Here is a 21,604-nt window from a genome sequence, read left to right as displayed (position 1 = left end):
CTAGAATACTTTTATAAGAGAAACTTCCCTTCATCAACTATTTGATTGTCTTGAGGTACAGACTGAACAGAAGCTGAAATATTTTATTATTTTCCTTATTTACCAGCTTTCAAAATAACAGGTGGTTTCCGAGCATCCTCCAAGGTGACTAGTTTCTGTTTATCTTTTTTATCATTATGCCCTCGTGGATATACATATATTTCGGTGACTATTAATCCACTGCAGTTATTATGAATCTTATTGATATTCAAACATTTTTTAACCAGTAAGAGCTTATTCAGTTTGACATTTGTGCCCTTTTGATATAACTCTAGTAGTCTTTGAATTCTTCTCGGCTTTCTGGCAAGGCAAGATCCTCCGGGACCTACAGTTCCTGCCCTGGACCTGGAACCAGCCATTTCTTCAAGAACCCCTATCTGCCTCTACTGGGAAATGTACTTAGAGATCACAGTCTGGGCACTGCTTGTGCCCTTTATTTTCCCTAGTCTACCTTTGGAAAAGATTCCTAGAGGTGGGACTGCTAGGTCAAAGAACAACTGCTCGTGTGATTTTATTAGATAATGCCAAATGCCCTTGCACAAGACGCGTCCTAGGTCATACCCCACCAGGAACGTGTGAGAGTGCCTCTTTCCCTGCAGCTTCCCGAGAGCAGATGTTTTCAACCTTCTGGAATTCTGCCCATCTACTAGGTGGGATATTGTAGCCTGTTGTAGTTTTACTTTACATTGTTCTTCTTATGAGTGAGGTAGATTATCTTTTCATGTTCTTTTTCTAAGAGCAACTGTCCAAGTTCCTAGCTTATTTTTCTACAACACTGGTTCACAAAATATGACCGCTACCTCATCAGCAGCAGCATCACCTGGGAATTCATTAGAAATGCACATTCTCAGGCTCCACCCCAGACCTACTGAATGGGAAAATGTGTACTACTAGAAGGTGATTTTGAGGGCATATCATTATGTGATAAAAGCAAGGTAGAGAAAAGTATGTAGAGTAGACCACCTTTTTCCTAAACAATAGGGACATCATATATATATAAACACGTATATATACATATATATAATATTAACTATTATTATTAATTACTGAATGAGATACTCTGGGGATAAGCCCCACTAATCCGTGTTTTAACAAACCCGACAGGTGATTCTAATGCACTAAAATTTGAGAAACTTGCCTATAGGGTTGATTCAACATCTGTATTTTAACTTCCCTTAAACTTGCCTAATTATTTTCTATTTAAACTAAGGCCAAACTGTTAGTAAACTGAAACTGAAAGGTCCAAATGCCATCTGGCATTCATACATTAATTGGTTGATGTATCCAACCATTAACGAATAGATGTTAAGGATCACTACAGATCACTGTGGCAGGCAGTAGGGATTCCATGCTAAAACAACACAGACATGGTCCCTGGCTCCCAGAAGTTTTCCTTTCTCTGAAGAAGAACAAAACAACTAAGTTAAGTCTAACCAAAGAGGATTACAAGGTGCCACTGCATCTTAGAGCAAGGGGCTCCAGCTAGTCTCTGGGTCAGGGAAATGCAAAATAAATGAACATTGGGAGAGTATTCTACTCCCATCAGATGGACAAAGGGATCACACCTATTCCTCACAGGGATATGGGCGGACACGTGAAACACTGCAGCAACTTTGAGAAGGAATCTAATGATACCTATTAACACATCAAACACAACCATCCGTTCCCAGGAATCAAATCTCGTAGAAAGAATGCCTCTCATTCAAGGCCATTTGCTGCAGCATTGTTCATAGCTAGTTATAGAGTGAATGCCCAGTGGGGAATGGTTGAATACATCATGATATACCCACACCAGGCAGCCACTGAAAAGAATGAGCCATGCCGTGATTTGAAGGTATTTCTATGATGTACTCTTTGAATAAGGAAAGCAACATGTAGAAAAATGGGGATAATAAATTCCCAGTTTTAGAAACCCACATAAGCCCAATATGTATGTTGGCATGTGATTATTTGAGCATAGATGAAAAATATGGAAGAATAGATACAAATATGGATAAGCCTTCTACAGTGGATTAGGGCTCAACACGTATCCTCTCTTCCTTTTCCTGCACTTCCTTATTGTGCAGAAGATGGATGGCTCAGAATGGTGAGCTTGCGCACCTTGCAGACAAACAGACGTACTTGGGTGAGATGGGGGCCACATGTAGGTTGCCTCGACAAGCACCTTCACTAGTTACACCTTGGCACCAGCTGACTGCCCTGCTTCGGGTCACTAGCTTCATGGGTGTGGAGGGGCAGGGCATCCCTTCTGCTGGCCTGGGTCTAACAGACACAGCTTGGTTCTGGAGCCCTTCTAAGGTAACTGCTGCTCCCTGGATCACAGCTTGTGGGGCGTGAGCCTGGAGCCAGAGGTGGGGCACAGAATTCCCAGATCCCTGTAGAGGCCGCAGCTCCTTGGGGTTCCGTGACTCCCTCCTGGAGGTTGGAAGTTTGGTCCTACACTCCTTCCAGTGATTTCCTCAACACGGGACTCCAGAGCCAAATGCCAATCTGCCTAAAATGGCTTGATTCTTGTTTGTTGTTGTGGTGGTTGTTTGTTTGTTTTCTTGCAATCAAACTATACAATTCAATGGGTTACCAGCCGGGGAAGGAGTGACAGTTGTAAGAATTTAAACATATGAATATAAGAAAGTACCTTGAAAATAGTGGTATTATTGTTATTATTAATTTTCTTTTTTTTCATTTTATTTTATTATGTTATGTTCATCACCATACATTACATCATTAGTTTTTGATGTAGTGTTCCATGATTCATTGTTTGCGCATAACACCGGTGCTCCATTCAGTGCGTGCCCTCCTTAATACCCATCACCAGGCTAACTCTTCCCCCCACCCCCCTCCCCTCTAGAACCCTCAGTTTGTTTCTCAGAGTCCATAGTCTCTCATGGTTCGTCTCCCCCTCTGATTTTCCCCCCTTCATTTTTCCTTTCCTACTATCTTGTTTCAGAGGTACAGGTCTCTGATTCATCAGTCTTACACAATTCACAGCGCTCACCATAGCACATACACTCCCCAATGTCCAACACCCAGCCACTCCATCCCTCCAATGTTATTATTAATTTTAAATGCCATTTGAAACTCATCTATCATCCCATCTAAATAACTTATGTACACGGGGTCTTTGAAAAGACTTTTTAGTGCAGAAGAGGCACTCCACTGTGGAGCTTCTCCAAGGCACACGGTCTTACCAGCAGGTGTAGCTGTGGATTTGGGCGCCGGAAGCAAACTCCTGCGGGGTGTTGTCACACTGGAGGATGCTGGAGGAGCTGCCCGGCTGGCCGCCTTGGGTGTGTCTTTGGAAGGCAGAGCTGCCTTCAGAGCCGGCTGGTCTTCGTTCCCAAAGGTTGACCCTGTGGGAGGCAGACAGTGTGTTAATTATAACCTCATGAAAAATGGATGGGCCCTCCTTGCCATTTGCAATTACCAACCAATCCTAACGCTGTCATCTGCTTTAGAACTTGACCTGACTCTTAGTGAGGGGCCTTGAAAAACATTTCTCTGGGACCAGAAGTGGAAAAGAGCTCCCTTTAGTCATAGCAGAAGTCTGTCATTCAAATCCTCTGTGCAAGGGGCTCCACAAAAGACAAGAGCAGCCTCTGAAGATTTTAAACCCGTGTGTGCATGCACACACACACACAATTTGCTTATGTGGATGTGTAATTGTGTGTAAAATATGCATTTATTTGATAACTCACGGAGGATGAGCAATCCTTTTTCTGAAAACTAGTGTGAGTGACCCAGGGGAGGTGAGAGTACGAAGAGATGTGTGCTACTCCAAGAAGGTCATGGAGAACCTCCTGACACCCAAGTTATTTGACCTTCAGAACAAGAGGCGTGGGGTGAAGGTAGAGTCATACGGAGCATGGGGACAGAGAATCTCTCTGACACCCATGAAGTTTTTTGCCCGAAAAGCTGAGGCCTCACCAAACTACGAAACCCCTGAATTAGAGCCTAGCTTATTGCAAAGGCAGAAGATGCTTATTGATCATTTCAGTTTACTATTCAATATAGAAACAGACTCTTTGTCTACAGGACAGTTTGTTTATAAATGAGTGCTCTGATACTCTGAACATATGGCATACTGGGATATGTGTCAGGTTTAAATGCACAAGGCCCCAAGTTTTCTTCTAGATCTTTCCAAACCTACTGTGGCTTATACATCTGTCATCTCTTAAAGACAATGACACCACCATCTAGTCCCTGTTAAAGGATCAGTCTTTTAAGTACACCTCTGAATACAGCTGCGAGGCCCAATCCACTAAATTAAATAGAGCCTGAATGTATTGGAACTACTGCTTGTCTGGAATGAAACCATCCAGTTAGAAACGTGACCATGTACCGTGGAAAAAATGCAATGACAGCTGGAAGTAGTATACAGAATTTTAGAGAAAGATTAATTTTGTTTTTATTCATTTTAAAAGGATAGGTATAACATTCTATTTAGATGGGACCTGCATAAAAATGATAACATTATTCAAATGGCTTTAATGTTCAAAACATCCAGGAATTTCATTCAACCACTTAGAGTAAGAGATTGCTGCTTTCCTCCCTCTGAAGACCTGAAAGTCTGTTTAAAATCTGTGAGATTTGTTTTGTTTCTAAAGAAAAGCATATTTAGGAAAGAAAAATAAAGAATGTGCTATTTCCCAGCACAGAGCCTATGTCCTATAGTTCTTATTAGGTCTGTGCAAGGTTTTACATAGTTCTAAACGGAGAATGCATTTGATCTATGCAAACAGAACAAATGCCTCGAAACTTCACCGAAAGGATGTGCCCTGTATCCTGAATGTCAGATAAAGAAGTGAGCACCTGTTTGATCCAAAAACTTCATCAGGAAAAGGGACACCACACACCTGAAAAAAGTAAGTCTTAGTGTCTGAATAATCCCGTGGGCTTACCAGTCCAATCCTAGAATTTAGAGGATCTCTGGAGGTTTGCAGGACGTTTCAGATGGAAGGAAGGGGCCCAGCCGCTGTATAGATTTCACATGGAATTACGTACTGCTTAGCTTACCACTGACATATCGCTGGAATAATCTATTCACTAAAATATGTAGTGGAAGCTGAATTGAACATAAAAAGTTTCACACAGAGTCTTTTACTTAATTATTAAAGTTTCTTAAGAAGGGAAATGTTTTGTATCATTTGTAAAGTTCAAATGCCCTTTTATCAAAACCTCTTGCACCTGGCATCGACCTCATACATGAAATTTGTTATTCAGAGCACATGTCAATTTAGAGATTTGGCGGCTTTCCAGGCTGGGAACGAATTCATCTACTTGAAGTACAAAGTGTCAAGGAAGCTATGTGGGTGATGTACTCTCCTCTGAGAGAGGTCTTGAATTAACAAAAAAGAAAATAAAGCAAAATAAAATAAAATAGAACTCTATTCTTGTCCATCCTTGTGGGATATAGCTGGCAGTTAACAGTATTACTCTTTGAAAACTAGCTGAAGTCAGCCAGTAATTAAAGACTCATTATTTAGTAAATGAAAAGTGTTCAAAATGGCTGCTGAATTCTATAAATGTTCCTGCTACTTCGCAACAATGCAGGCAACATTAAACCAGGGCTTGATAAGAGGAAGAAAATAACTGGAAATAAACAAACTGCTTGTGTAAGCCAGGAAAATGTTCTGTCAGTCAGTCAGTCAGTGGAGGTGGTTCGTGAGTCTAATTTCGTCTCCAAATCTGGCCTGAATGATCCAGGTCATCACCTGGATAAATGGTGCAGCCCGAGGAGCAGAACAGCCAGGGTGTGCACACCCCCTCCTCCACCTCCCACCTCTCTGCCCCTCGGTTTCTTCGTCTGCAAGTGCGGATACTGAGCATGGACTTCACAGAGCTGTCGTTGGGAAGGAATTTTTAAATGTTAAAGCAAGAGTCAGGACAAGAAAAGAGTGGTGTCTGGTGAATAGTGAGCTCTTCTGTGTTAGTTACACCAACACACACAGGCTAGTATTCAGTTCAGCGGTTGGTCATTACAGCAAATCAGATTTTCATGGGAACCTGCATCATATCCAGGGATTAATTTCAGATGCACCGCTCCAAGTGAGAAGAAAGGAAAGGACTGAAATGAATCTGACAGCAACTGCAGGATGGAAGACTAAGGAGATACAGTGTGATTGTCCTTCAAAACCTAGGATGAACTAGTTGAGACACAGGAAAAGGGGAGAATCAGGACGTAAGGGACCATCGTGTTTGAGAGTACGGAACGTCGCAAGTTCCACTGCGAGTGAACCTGTTAGGATCCAGGGCACGAGCGGGATATCAAAATGGCTTTCCAGATTGCTTGTTGCAATTCGCACCCACCACAGGTAGTGACTGTCAGACTTTAATTATGAAATTGGTTTTAATTTATAGGTCTCTGACAGGCAGTGAGGTGGAACACTTTTTTCATATTCAAATTTTTCTTCCATAAGATACCCACTCATAACCTCTGCCCATTTTTCTACTGAAGTATTTTGCTTTTCTAATTGACATGTAGTTTTTTTTTTTTTTTAATATTCTGGATACTGATCCTTTCTTGGTATATATTTCAAATGTTCTCCCAGTCTTTGACTAGCCTCCACAGTGGTGCCTTTATTCAGAAGTCTTTCATTTTAATGTAGTTGATTTTTCTCAGTCTTTCCCCACTTGATTTGTCCGTTATATGTCTTAGCTTTTCATTGTCTACCTGAGATAATAAAGATATTCTCCTATGTATTCTTCTAAAAGGTTTAAAACATTGTGGTTCACATTAGATCACTAATCCACCTGGAATGGAGCATGGAGTAGGGACTGAATTTCTTGTTGCTGTTTTCTATATAGACCGCCAATTATCCCAGCCCTGTGTACTGGACGGTCCATCTTCTCTGCAATATCTGACTACCAGCTGTTGTGTGTCAAGGTTCCATAGAGGCCTGATTATTAGAGTAATCTAACAACCCCCAAATTTCAGTGATTTAATGGGGCGCCTGGGTGGCTCAGTCAGTAAAGTGTCTGCCTTCGGCTCAGCTCATGATCCCAGGGTCTTGGGATCGAGCCCCGCATTGGGCTCCTGCTCAGCGGGGAGCCTGCTTCTCCCTCTTCCTCTGTCCCTCCCTCCTCCCCTCTGCTCATTCTCTCTCTCTCAAATAAATAAATAAAATCTTTAAAAATTTTTTTCAGTAATTTAACATAACAAAAGTTTCTCTCTCAATCACGAATCATCTCACATCAGTAATCTGGATAATCTGCCATCCTGGGGAGCTCTACTCCAGGCAGGAACTCAGGGACTCTGGCTTCTTCCATCTTGTGTTCTTGCCCTACTCTAGGGTTCTCAAGAGACATTAATATGCAGTTGGCATATGGGGATAAAATGAATTATTCATGGAAGGAGTTTTTGGGTCAGGCCTGGAAGTCGGGTGTAACACTTCTGCCATGAGTCCAATGGCTAGGAAATGTAGTTTAGTTTATGCCCAGGAGAAAAAGGGAATCATTTGGTGAACACCTATCCACTCTGCCACTTGAGGCTCCATTTCTAAACTCTATACTTCGTTTCATTGATCTCTTTCTCTATCACTATACCAATACCATACCATATATATTTACTGTCATATAAGACCAGTGCTGGCATATTGAACCAGTATAAGACAAGTACCTCCAACTTTGTTCTTTTACTTTACAATTGTCTTGGCCCAAATATTCTTGACCTTTCTTTTACATACAAATTCTAGAATCTGGGGCTCCTGGGTGGCACAGTCGTTAGGCGTATGCCTTCGGCTTGGGTCATGATCTTAGGACCCTGGGATCAAGCCCCACGTCAGGCTCCCTGCTCAGCCGGGAGTCTGCTTCTCCCTCTCTCTCTTCCTGCCTCTCCCTCTGCTTGTGTGCATGCTCTCTCTGTCTCTCTCTCATATAAATAAATAAAATCTTTAAAAAAAAAATTCTAGAATCTACTTGTCAAGTTCCAGGAAAAGTGGTCAGAATTTCCAATTAGATACAATTAAATCTTCTTTCTGAACTGCAACATAATTGAAGGAAGAGCAAGCGCAGATCTCGTGTAACAGGCCGTGGAGAACAAGGGCTAATACATGTTAGTTAGCTCAGCAAACATATGCTGAGCACCAACTGTACTCTGGGTGCCAGGTTAGATGACAGATACAAAGCAGGCAGAGTTCCATGAAAAAGCGAACACCAAATAATTGCTTCTAAAAAGAGGCACCACTAAAAATAATAATAATAAAATTTTAAAAATAATAAAATGGGGCGCCTGGGTGGCTCCGCCAGTTAAGTGTCTGACTCTTGATTTCAGCTCAGGTCGTGATTTCAGGGCCGTGAGATGGAGCCCTGCATTGGGCTCCGTGGTCAGCCAGGAATCTGCTTCTCTCCTTCTCCCTCCGCTTCTGCCCCTCCCCCCAGCTTCTCTAAAATAAATAAATAAATCTTAAAAAAATAATAATAAAAATAAAAAGGGGCAGCACTACTCCTTAAGGGATCAAAATTTGGGATACTTTGGGTTGAAGCAATATTGTCATTTAGTGGGTAGGGCTGTCACTACCTCTGTTCGGAAGACATGAAGAAATATAAGAGACCATGGAGAACAAGGGCTAATAAATGTTAGCTGAGGGGTAGCAAGACAGGGAGAAAAAATAACATTTTTAGTAAACAATCACATTCATAAAGGAAATTTCTCTATACCATTCTTAACTCTGTGAGTTGCCAGCTTATTGTCCTTAATTCTTTCCTATTTCAATGCCAGTGATGCACCCTGGACTTGTCATGTTATCACCAATGAAGCACGAAGGTATTCCTCTTATCGTAGTAACTAAAGGATAATAAACTCCTGTTTCACTTCTGGACACTGGCCATCTTTTATAGATATCCAAATCATCATATCATCCACTTACTGCTTGGAAGGTAAGATCTCCTTCATTAGAGTGTGAGAATTTGCAAGGTATATGTTCTGCATGGTTACAGAATCCAGCTGGGTCCAGTTGAATATATAAAACTAATTTACTGTATTTTTCTCTTTAAACCACCAGACTCGTTCAGCACTAAGAATCCTAGGATAAAATAATTTCTTTTTTCTCTCTCCAGTACAGTTCCTAGAGTTCCTTCCCTACAGTGCTTACAACCTTGAGCTGATGGATCAAGTCTTATCAAAATCTCATGGAGTTGAACCCCTACCTCCATACCATATGCAAAAACTAATTTAAAATGGATCAAAGACCTAATGTAAGCACTACAATTATAAAACTCTTAGAAGAAAACACAAATGTAAATCTTAATGAACTTGGGACTAGATAATTGTTCTTAGATATGACAGCTAAAGCACAAGTAACTAAAGAAAAAATAGATGTTAGACTTCATCAAAATAAAAGCCTTTGTGCTTCAGAGGACACTATTAATAAAGCAAAAAGACAGCGCACAGAAATGAAGAAAATATTTTCAAATCACTTCTCCGATAAGGCTCTAGTATCCAGAATACATAAAGAAGATTTATAACTCAAAGAAAAGAAGATTTATAACTTCACAACAGAAAGACAAGTAGTTCAATTAAAAATGAGCATAGAATTTGAATAGACATTTTCCAAAGAATATATACAAATAGTCAATAAGCCCATGAAAAGATGGCCAATGTCTTTAGACATTAGGGAAACTCAAATCAAAGAAACCATGGTAAACCCACTAGGATGGCTATAATAAAAAATACAGACAATAGCAAGTGCCAGTGGAGATGTGGAGAAACCGGAACCTCCCATACACTGCTGGTGGGACTGTAATGTGGTGCAGGTGCCTGGGATGGCATACACTTGTACAATACAGAAAAGAATACTCCTCCAGACCCACTATTGCATTCCATCCATTACAGCAGAACAGCAATTTCCAACATGAGGAGGATGATACTCAACTCCTCCCTGAACTCCTTCACCCTCCTCCATCTACTCTCACAAAATTAGGTGTAAGTCTGAGCTGCTCTTGTCTGACACCAGAGAGGGAGGAAGACACAAGCAAATTCAGGCCACAAGACGTGGCACTAGAGGCAGGCACTGAGGGGAGGAAGTGTGAAGGTACAGGGCACCTGATAGTCCCCTGAGAAGGAGAGGCACCTACTCAACCTTCTCAGAAGGATAAATCTGGCTTCAGCTGAGGTCAGGATGAGAAGCTGGGCTTTCTGATCCATAATTCCAATGTGCTCTTTCACTACTTCATGTATTGGAATGCCAAGAAGTTAGCCTGATTCTTAAAAAAAAGAAAGAATGGCAATGAGGGGCAGACACTAACCAGACCAGAATGAGGTTCTGAAGGGGAAGGCGGTAGAAGAAAAGCAAAACCGTTATTAATGTGAGAGCATTACAGCCAAACCTTAAGAAACATGTTTCACTGATTTTGAATATTTATATATATTGTAATGATTAAACTACTCTCTTCACTGAATTTCTTTACAATTCTAGGTAATCAAGTTGTATAATGTTCTGGCTGCATGATTGCCTAACTGATGCATATTTCATTGATTTAGCAGTAGTTATCACTTGGTGGCAAAATTCAGTTAATTATTAGAGTACCAACTGAATATTCATTTCCTACTTTGTGCATTTTTTAACCCAAGTGTATATTTTATTTCTCACGTTAAAGAGTTAAAGGAAACCCTCTATCTTCGCATTTCACCAAAGTTATTTCTTTGTCAAAATGAAGTAGACTAAGCCTCCTAGGTTCCAGGCTCTACATTAGGCAGAGGGCTCAGGGCAGACTGAGTGGTCTGACCCGACAATGGTCCTGACCTCACACAATGTACCTTTTTCAACAGAGGGACGCCCGGACACAAACAAATACACAGACTGAAACAAACACAAGGGGCAGAGCTAGAGGGAGACTCAAGGGTGAAGATCAGGTGCTTGGGGAAGGCCTCCTGGAGGAGGTCACACCTAAAGGAAACATTTCTCTCAGCTGCACACTAGCACTGGACCTCTTTTATTCTTTATTATTAATGATATCGTTATCATTCTAGAAACTTAGGATCAGAGTGCCACAATCATCCTTGAATTTCTCTTTCCTTTTCATCAACCAATGCAAGTCAATGTGCTTCCATTTCCATTCTGGACTTCATATTTATATCCCCTCTCTGCTCCTGTGGCTGGCCCCTAGTCAGTCTCTTGGCACCTCTTGTGGAGACAATGGTGTCGACTCTTCTCCCCCCACCCCCCTCACCCCCCCTTCAGGTCACCCTCTTCCCTGTGCCCTGCTCTTCTTCCCAAAGCACAAGTGGCTGAACACAGTCTTCCAAGTAACTCACAAACTCCGCTTTCTGACATTCCAATTCTTCCATTATCTGGTCCCAGCTGTCTTTCCTGTCTTACTTCCTGCTCCCACATCAAGGGCGGTATAAACTGCAGGCAGGATTCCCCCTGGGACTTACCGCTCTGCTAGAACCAAGGCTGTGCTTGACACATGCTGTATAAAGGAAAGTACTCAGTGCGACTGTGTCCTGTGACCAGTGCTTCCTGTCACAGACACTTCTTTTTCTCAACTTCTGAGCCCACAGGCTCTCAAAAAGCTTCACATGTTCCCCAACTGCTCCTGTGAATGTAGTCACGTGGAGTGAGCACAGTCAAGGTGAGGATTGTCTATGGTGTGGTATGGTGGGGTTTGAGCATTTTTGAAAACAATAAACAGAAAGACAAACATCAGCGCTTAGGCAAAATGGGTGAAGGGGAGAGAGAGGTAGAGGCTTCCAGGGGCGGAATGAATAAGTCACAGGGATGAAAGGCATAGCATACGGGATAAGTCAGTGGTATTATAATGACGTGGTCTGGTGACAGAGTGGAGCTCCACTTGCGGGGAGCACGGCATAATGTATAGACTTGCCGAGTCACTGTGTTGTACCTGAAACTAATGTAACATTGTGTGTCCACTATATTCAAATAAAAATTTTTCTTTAATGTTTTTTGTCTTTCTGCCCAAGCACCACTACCCTTTCTCCCTGAGAGGGTCCCATTTACCTAATACTTTTCCTCTATATCACATTTCAAATTTTGCTTCAGTCTCACCTTAAGCATGAATCTCTGGGTTTGAGAAAGTTTGAGAGGCTAATAGGTAAGTGGTTAAGACCGCCTGCATTGAAACCCCGGAGCCACTTCTTACTAGTTGTCTGACTTGGACAAGTTGTTTAATTTCTCTGTGCTTCATTTCTTCATCTTTAAAGGGGGATAACAATGGTACCTACTAATTAGAGTTGTTGTATTGTAAGAGTTATTACATGTTTAGAATAAAATGTTCAGAATAGCGTTTGACATACATAAGGACTCAGTAAATGGTAACATTGACATCTGCCCACTAAACCCAATACAGAGGCTCATGTGAAGCCCATCGGCCCTCCCCACTCTTCTTCCAGCCACCCATCTCTGTGGCTTTGTATCTTTCCAAGGCATTAACTGGCACTTCTGGGGGCCTGGCTCTGAGCAGGCAGCTCTAGAGAACTGTGGTTCTTTTGATAGCCATCTTTCTTCAGTAGCCTAAGTCCTAGTGAAAGAAAGAGAAACATATAGTGTCTGTTTCACTACTTCCTCTTGACCTAGAGCAAATGGTTACTTCTCACTAAGCCAGGAGGTGGCCTCAGAGTCTTTCTCAACACAGCACTCCAGGAGGCCAGTAAATGATCCCAGCCCTGGATCAGAGAACATATCCTCATACACTCACCACCCTTACTAGGTGGGACATATCCTCATACACTCATCATTCTTACTAGGTAGCAGGGCACATTTCTATAGGTCAGGGGCTAGGGGAGAGAGGATTATTCTAGGTCCAAAGGAACTTCCTGGATTCCTGCTGCAAGGCCTCAGCTCATAAACTCTTCTGACTAGGTTGTGACAATAAGATTAATGGTAATAATAATAAAAGTACCATATAGCATAGTCATGAACACTATAGGCTCTACCCAAATTCAACGCCAGATTGGAAAGTTACTCGTAATATTCTCTTTAAAAAGAGCACGTGTTGGGATGAGCACTAGGTGTTATGTGCAACTAACGAATCGTTGAACACTATATCAAAAAATAATGTACTATATGTTGGCTAACTGAACATAAAGAAAAAGCTAATTAAGCCTCTTTCATGAAATAGCTTCTTTATTTACCCTCCGTCTTTAGGTTAATCTAAGAATAAAATGAGAAAGTGCACATTAAGCAGCGTGTCTTGTACTCAATAAATGGTAGCTGTCATCAACAGTAGGAGCCCTGGCATCTGCAGATAAAGCTCTCTTATTAGCCAGTTTCTTCAAGCTCTCCATCTATCCCACATGACACCAAATGGCACCACATTTTATGAGATCCTCTTCCATGCATCCCTATGGAAGTACCCTCAAGACATCCCTAACCCCACCAGATCAATAGCAGAAGCAGACGGTCCCTGCGAGTAGTGAAAGCCGACATCAACAGCCACCTCCGCCTCTGCGGGTTCCTCCTGCTCCAATAGGCAGTCTTCCCAGAGCCCCCCGGGGCAAGGCATAATCCCCCCTGTTTTCTTCTTTTGACAATGATCACAACGAAATCATCACAGAGGAGAAAAATGCCTTTGTGCCCGTAATTCTCTATCCTCCCGCTGCCTCCATGCACCCCAGAAAAGCTTCCGATTCTCCCCCCAGAGTCCATACTAACAACAGAGCAAAGAGGGTCCTCTTTCCTATTTCTTTGCAGGAAATAGGAGGAATATGGGTGCAGGTGAACTGATAAAGTGAGATTCAGAGTGCAGGGACACAAGTGTCAAAGGGAAAGCAGGCCCGGTGAATGGTCCCCCTGGATCCCCCATTTGAGAGAACTGTGACATTCTGTCACCTGGGCAAGTCCATCAGGCCTTCACAGCCTGGTTAAATGCCACCTTCAGTATAGCATCTTCTCTCAGTTCCCTTCTAGGTAACAGAGCTACTATAAGAAAGACCCAGCTGGTTAACAAAGAAAGCAAAGGCCAGGGGTAATAAAAGCATCTCTCTTAAAATCCACAGAAGTAACCATGGAAGATGAAAGCCAGCATCACCCAGCCCAGGACTTCTGAACTCCCAGCACAGAGATCACTTAAAGCTTACCTTTAATTTGAGAAATTCTCTTTAATATTTACCAAATCACATTCACAAAGGAGAGGACCTAGTCAAATATTGATGGGGGTTAGTTACTTAAAAGACCGAGGGCTAATATGACATATCAAGAGACTTTTTGGTAATTAAAAGCAACTTTTTACCATTCCCCTTTTATATCAATTAGACCAGTTGTAACATCCCTTTTCCCTATCTGAAGTGCTTAAAAGCTTGAGCCATCATCCACGAACGCCCTGGTTCATCACTGTGTGAATCTTTTAGTAGTGAATACCTTGGGGAAAATATTTAAACTGGAGCATTTTAATTATACACTTAATATGGGAGTTGTTAAAAGATAAGAGCATCTGATTTGAACTCAATTTAAATTCTAAAGTTATTAATATGGTATAAGAAATTATAGAAATGATCAAGGGCTTCTGTATCGGCTTTTATTAATAGAGCAATAAGAAAGGTTAGGTGCTCCAATTCCACAGCTTGGATTTTGTGCTCTATTATAGTCTCCTTTTTTGTGTCACAGATTTAATTAGCTGTTTCTAGGCACCTGAGGGACTCATGGATTATTCCATGTCAAACACTGCTTTAGTGAGCCACATTATGGCAGCAAACCAAGATCAAACCCTGAGAAACCAAGTCAAATGTCGAAAAGTGGCTCATTGCAACTGAGCCCCAACCTCCTTTCGCATATATTTATAAACACTAGAGGGACTGCAGGAAGCAGTCAGGTTGTTCCATCTAGCTAGGAACTTTTGCACTCTTAAAAAAAAATCATTTCTACTTAGTAGCTTCTGGGGAATATGAAACCTTTAAGGGAGAAGAAATTGAAGAGCCTCTTAGGAAACAAACAGCATATTGGCTTTAAGGAGGTGTGTCAACTTGTAAAGCAAAATAGTCATCGCTTGGTCTCTAAGAATTTTCTCCCTCCTCCTTAGAGCTAGAAAACTCCCTCTCTTCCTTCAGGCTCCATGAGGATAGCCATCTTCCTTTCTTTCTCTTTCAACATGCTGGTTGTGTTTCTTAATAAAAACTTCAGGACTCTTTCCCTTTAGCCCAGAGTTTGCAATGGAGCATCTACATCTTAGAGCAGGTGAGCCTTTGCAATGGGGGTTGTCCTATGCATTGCAGGATGCTTGGTCTCTCCCCACTGGATGCCAATAGCACTCTCTCTCTACCCATCCCCAAATTGTGACAATCAAAAAATGTTTCCAGGCATTGCCAAATATCCTTTAGGGACAAAAACCATCCCCGGTTGAGAACCACTGCTCTGGCTGAAAGACTAAAACATTTAGGCAAAATATAGTACTTATTTGTCTTAGTGGAAAATGAGACTAGTAATACCTAAAATCCTGCTGGGTTAGCTTGATAGCTAATTTTTTAATAATTCTTGATAGTGAATTTTTGGTTAACCCTTTCAATAAATGAGGACTGTACAAATATGCTGTCTTCAATATTTAAGAATGTTTTAACAAAGCTCCCCTGCTTTCCATATGTATTATTCTGATCAATCTCAGTCAAGACTGGGAAGCTGGACTGAAATCCTTCTGATTCTGATGGTCTCGCTACCACACCTTGAGCCTCCATGAGCTGCACTAGAGTCCAAATAAAAGTATCTTGAGAACATACATAGCAACTGATTTCAATTGAGATTGCATGGGGGAAACCCCAATAGAAGACAAACGGTAATGCTCTTTGAGGGGTTTAAATCATCATGGTTTAATAGAGAATACATCATTCCTTAGAAGAATCACACCGAGAAAAAAACAGTTTTTAAAGCACTAAAATTGCTGGACTTACAAATCAAACCAAAAGAAAGTGAGTTCTCCTTTGCTTTCCTTTGGCTGTCTATGTATTTCTGGCTATTGGCTCGGATAAAAGAGGACCACGGTCACCCATGGGAGGTGCTGCTACAGTACTGAGAACATGGCAGCCCTGAGACAGTCATTAACTTTTTTTCACCTGAGTCCTCATTTGGAACATCAGAGGATCAAGCACCACTGGGATCAAAGGACCACGTATATTGAATCTCATCCATGGTAAACACTAGATGAATGGTAGGCTTCCCTCTCCAGGGTTCTGAAAAACATTATGCTCATTCCTTAGTTCATGAACACAATCCTTTTCTTGAAAGTCTTTTCTAATACAAAATTTCAAAAATTGGAAGTCCTATTTCCATTCTTTTTTATGGCTTAAGCTATGTCTGGTACCTGCTCTCCCCACCATCACTCATGCCAAATAAAATCTCCACTATTTAAAAACCTATCATAAAATCATTCAAGCAAACATCAAACTGTTTTTTGCAAATTATCATAACCTAATAAATGGACTTTACAACCCCTTTAAAGCCTTCCAGTTTTGTGAGATATAAGCAAAGGCTCAAGTTGGCCACTTCCCACAGGGAAATTCCTCAGGAAAGGTGCCAGCAGCCTCCGCCCTAAGCCTAAGGCGGTGAAGCCAGGCCCATCTCTTGCCTTTGGATTTTATGAACCTCTAATACCAAGCTCGTGCCCCCATGAGCTTCGACTCTTGTGCACGCTCCTCTCTCTCTTCAGGGCCTGCAACAGAGCCAGTCTTGTGCTGGATAATGGTGAGGGGACTCACCAGGCACAGGCAAACACCAGGGTCTCCCCAAGTCTCTGAGGGGTGGGGCATCCCACCATCTGAGCTGCACCCAGCAGTTAGTACACAATCATGCCTTCTCTCCATGTCAGCCCCCAACCCGAGCAAGGACCAGCAGATGAGTCCCCTTAACCTTTTTGTTTTTGCTGTTAAAAAAAAAAAAAATCTATAAAACTGGAGAATGTCTGTAAATAGAAAACAAGTATAAATATGATTCATAGAACTCAAAATTCATAAATCAAGATTTATAAGAGGAAGCATTTTAATTCATAGTAAAATCTGGATTCTTCATTAGTCCTAACATATGGCTGAAGAAAACAGAATCGTGAGAAAGCCTCACCTTAATTAAGGGGCAGTAGCTGTGGGCCAGATAGGTAGGGGAAATAATGACTGGAACCTTCTTTGTCTTCCACCCTGAATGGTAACACCCCAAAGGCTGTGTGTGCAGAAAGGAAAGAATGGATCTGCAGCCTTGGGGCCCAAGCAGACACGGAATAAATTGTTTCCTAAAATATGTATGAAATGCAGCACCTGCCAAGGTCTCCTTCCCTGCGGAGGTTTCTGGTGATGTGGTAGACAGCAGATAGGAACAAAACACTGGGCTACTCCAAGGGGGAAACTTTTTATTTTAAGTAGTGGCAAATTCTGACCATAAATGTAATCAAGGTGTGTGTGGTGAGCAGGACTCTAAGGCATCTCTCAAGATGCCTGGTCCCTGGAGTGCACCCCTTGCATAATCCCCAGGATGGTGAATATGATGGGTGCTGCTCCCATGACTAGGTCATGTTACATGGCACATTTGCTATTAAGAAATGTAGACTACCTGGGTGGGCCGGACCAAATTACATGCACCCTTTAAAAGCACAGCATAGCTTCTCCAGCGGAAGGCAGAAGAGAAAGTCAGAGATCAGAAGCACGACAAGGACTCAATACACTGTTGATGGCTTGGAGGTGGAGGGGGCACGTAGCAAGGAAGGAGGGCAGCCTCTGGTTGCTGAGGGTAGTTCCTGACTGACTGCTGGCAAGAAAAGGGGGACCTGAGGCCTAGAGCTGCAAAGAAGTAAATTCTGTCAACCGCATGAGCTTGCAAGTGGATTCTTCCTCAGAGCCCAGCCCTCGCCACACCTTGATTTCAGCCTTTGAGGCCCTGAGCAGAGAAGTCCACTCTGCCATGTGTGAGCTAATAAGTAGGTGCTGTTTTAAATGGCTAGGTGGGGGGCGCCCGGGTGGCTCAGTCGGTTAAGCGTCTGCCTTCGGTTCAGGTCATGATCCCGGGGTCCTGGGATCGAGCCCCGCGTTGGGAATCCCTGCTCAGCAGGGAGTCTGCTTCTCCCTCTCCTCTGCCCCTCCCCCTGCTTGTGTTCTCTCTCTTTCTCTCTCGAATAAAATCTTAAAAAAAAAAAAAAGTAAGTGGCCAGGTTGGTGGTAAGGCGGCAATAGGCTACTAGTGCATCGGCCGGAGCTGGTCCAGCCTGGCACAGAGTAGAGAGAGGCTCAGGCTCAGGCGAGGACAGACCAGGACCACCCCGGCCACAACGCCCCACACGGACTTGTGGAGGCAATGCTGACCCCCTGAAGCTGGCGACCCTAGTAGAAAGCATACCTATGCTAGACAGTCTCAGAGCAACCTCTCAATCTTCCTGAATCTAAGTTTCCTCATCTGTAATACGGGTTCTGGTACAAACTTACAGAAATAATCTAGATCAAGCATCCAGCAGACTTCCTGACACACAGCAGATATTCAGTGAAGGCTACCTTCTCTCCCAGTCTCTTTGCCATCCTCCTCGTTCTAAAACACAAAGCTAATCATTTCCCAGTTGCCAACCATTCAGTGATTCCTCACCTCTTATAGAGTAAAATCCAAGCTCCTCAGGAGCTCGAAGGCCAACCCCCTCCTTGCATCTTATGGTCCAGCATCACTGGACTAGTTATCACGCTGGGAATCTGCATGCTGGGGGGTTTGGTGGCTTTGTTGCCTTTCAACAAGTGGTTCTTTCTCTCCGGAATGCCTTTCCCACTTCCCTCCACCAGGTGAACTCTGGTTCATTCTTCAAAACCCAGCTCAGGCATTACAACTGTAGTAAACCATTCTGGGAAGGCTGCCGACAACGCCCTAGCACCTCGCTCTGACGTACACCTATCTACATGTGGACTTGCCACATGGTCGTGTTACGGGGTTTGGGCCCAATCCTGAAGGAAACAGAAAGCCACTGAAGGGTTTCATCAAAGGAATGACATAGTCATGTGTTCATTTTGGAAAAATCACCACACTCGTGGAGTGGGAACGTGGATTTGACTGGGACGAGACTGGACGCAAAGGAATAATCTGACGCAGTTTGGGTACATCAGCGAGACAAAGTCAGGGCGCACACGAAGTAATCCCCATTGTAATTAGTTCTGGGTACATCAACTGTTTTGGAATAATGACGGGAAGAAGGCAACTTCAGGGAGGAAACATTTAGAAGCAGGTGAGAGGGGCCCATAGCACTGCCCTCGTGGCATCACTGGTTTGAGAAGACCAGCTGGCCTAAGTCTTTAAGGGGCTAAGATGTGCTCATGAGCCCTAATTTGGACTGACTCCAAGTTGTGACAGGACCCTGAATGAGGTGTGAGGGATGTTCATTTCCCTGTAGAGAAAGCCGGTTCAGGAACAATTAAGATTGGAGCAAATCATGGCAATTACAAATGACTGACTTGTCCTTCACTAGTGGAGATGCCGTATGCTTTTTGCAAAATGTCACCCATTTTGAAACACCGGTATTAAGTCTTCTCTTTCGTTCCTTCTCTGGTTTTAGCAAATGAAATACCAGTCTATTCTGTTCAAAATAGTCTCAGAGCCGTATACATGGACAGATCTGAGAAACACCTTGGTAATGAAAATATAATGATGACGACCAAAGGCACTGCCCTCTTCAACCCCCTGTCCAGACTCAGCCTGTGCCCCTCGCTGCAGCCCCTCGTGCCCTGAGCCATCAGCACTGGGGCTCAGGCTCACCGACCTCCCCTTACAGGAGTGACACCAAGGCCCACTTCAGTGCCTCAGTACAGACCACTGCGCCTTCCCGGGAAGCTGGCTCAGGACCAGATGTCCCAGTGTTGGCCACCAGATTCCTGCTCTCGAGTCACTGTCTGGCAGATACAAAGACACACCCCTGCTGTCACTGGGCTCTCCCTTGTTCGCCGCCACTGATTGTCATTTTGATAAACTCTGCACACAGCTGGGACACCCACCAAGTACCCTTCATTTCTGATTTATTGCTTGACACTCTGCTAATACTCCAGTCCCCGTCTAAGAGAAGGCTTGCCACTGCTCTGCTACCAAGTCCTGGAAGAAACAGGAGCCAACATTGACCAAAGGGCCAATGCCGGTCAAATACTTTTATTGAGCACCTCTGTAGATAAACTCAATCTGTAATCTTCCCGCTCATTTTGCAAAAACAGAATTTAAGGCCAACTAATGTGAACCACGCCAGATTACAAAGGCCGTAAATGCAGAGTGAGCAGTCAAATTCAAGTCTGTCTGACTCCAAAGTCCCAGTTCTTTCAACAATTCAAGACAGCCTGCCCGGAAACTGAAGGTGGCTGGGGCTGGCACGTCTGGATTCACCATCTAGATACAGAGTTCGCATTCCGTCCGCCCAGCAACCAGGCTCTGGCTGACAGCTATACCAGACAGCTCTGCCTCGCGGACAAGAGTTACGATTCCACAAACCAGAGAACTGCGCTCTCCTGTCTTCCTCAAATCCCAAGGGGTAAACCCTAGGACTTTAAAAATGTGGCCTTTTAGAGATGTCTTTAATTTCTTACAGTGTTCCTTAGTCTTTGATTTAATCTTCGAGACAAATGTGTCACCATCACAGAACCACGCCATCAAATGAACGAAGAGAAATTTAGAACCAATATTGAATACGGGTGAGTTCTTTTACCTTTGTGTGTAAAGAATCAGAATTTCAAGTCTGGGATGACAGCTTGACAGATGGACCTGAGGCGGCTGCAAGCAATCCTAATAAAAACGCATCCAACAGAGGAGGAAATCTTTACTTAAGCTTGTCTGGAATGAAAAAGCCCTAGGATTAATCCCCAAAACAAAGGCCAAGGTTTATCCCCATCCTTGCCCTACCCCAACCCTTCCATCTCCGCTCCACTCTAGAGAGGTGGCTTCCCTCGCCAGGCCTGCTAGCACCTGCCTCCAGCTCGGGGGGGCGCAATTACAGTGGCTGCATTCAGAGAATACTCACCCGGGAACAGCTTCATGCTGACGCAAGGGTGCGCTGGGGACAAAAATCATTTTGCTGGTAAGCTAGGGGATACTCAGAATTTGGCATCTCTCAGAAAAAAAAAAAAATCAAAGAACACATTTAATTCAAGTAAGCAATTTTGTGAGAAAAAAAGAAAACTTTTAAAGTGGCGGCATGGGTCTTAGAACTTTAAAATGACTGAACAGGGGAGAGAGAGAGGAGAAAGAAGGAAGCAGGTGGCCTATGATTACATGGTTTGACTCCTGGCTCAGCTGGCAGCTTTATGGTTCGGGATCAACAGCACAAAAAGTTGAAAAAATGCAGAACGAGGTGAGGTGGAGGTAATCTGAGCTAACACGTTTTCATATTCCGTGAAGTGGTACTCTATTTTCTTGTCACAAGGAAGGAATCACTGGTGCAAACACGGAAAGCTAAATGGATTGGAGGGTTAGAGGAGGTAAGAGGCACTTACTTTTAAACTGAAGTGGTATTGGAAAATTCTTCTCGGAAGGGAAATCCCACGGCCCATGCCAATGAAACGTGGGGCTTAAGTGCTCTTGACAGGGCTAGCTTCTGCAAAGTAGCAGCCAATGGGCATGTGGCCCCCATCTTCCAGATAAGAAACCTCAGTGTCATGAAGCCTTAACTGCCCTGCACCACGGTAAGTCAA

The 21,604-nt window shown here is 43.2% G+C and overlaps 1 protein-coding gene across 3 annotated transcripts in view; it reads right to left on the bottom strand.

Annotated features, from left to right (window-relative positions):
- MTUS2 (microtubule associated scaffold protein 2) overlaps positions 1 to 21,604 on the bottom strand; it is a 379,630-nt gene that overhangs the window by 171,422 nt on the left and 186,604 nt on the right. For all 3 annotated transcript variants that reach the window (XM_028107283.2, XM_028107293.2, XM_028107299.2), the window contains one exon: positions 3,228 to 3,389. In XM_028107283.2, the coding sequence (XP_027963084.2) occupies positions 3,228 to 3,389 (162 nt within the window). The remainder of the gene's footprint in view (positions 1 to 3,227; positions 3,390 to 21,604) is intronic.

The sequence above is a fragment of the Eumetopias jubatus genome, unplaced genomic scaffold, assembly GCF_037043125.1.
Source record: "Eumetopias jubatus isolate StellerSeaLion01/CBP00866 unplaced genomic scaffold, mEumJub1_p1.0 scaffold_3, whole genome shotgun sequence".
NCBI classification, from domain to species: domain Eukaryota; kingdom Metazoa; phylum Chordata; class Mammalia; order Carnivora; family Otariidae; genus Eumetopias; species Eumetopias jubatus.
The sequence above is the reverse complement of the archived record's forward strand: the minus strand, read 5'-3'. Positions and strand labels throughout refer to the sequence as shown.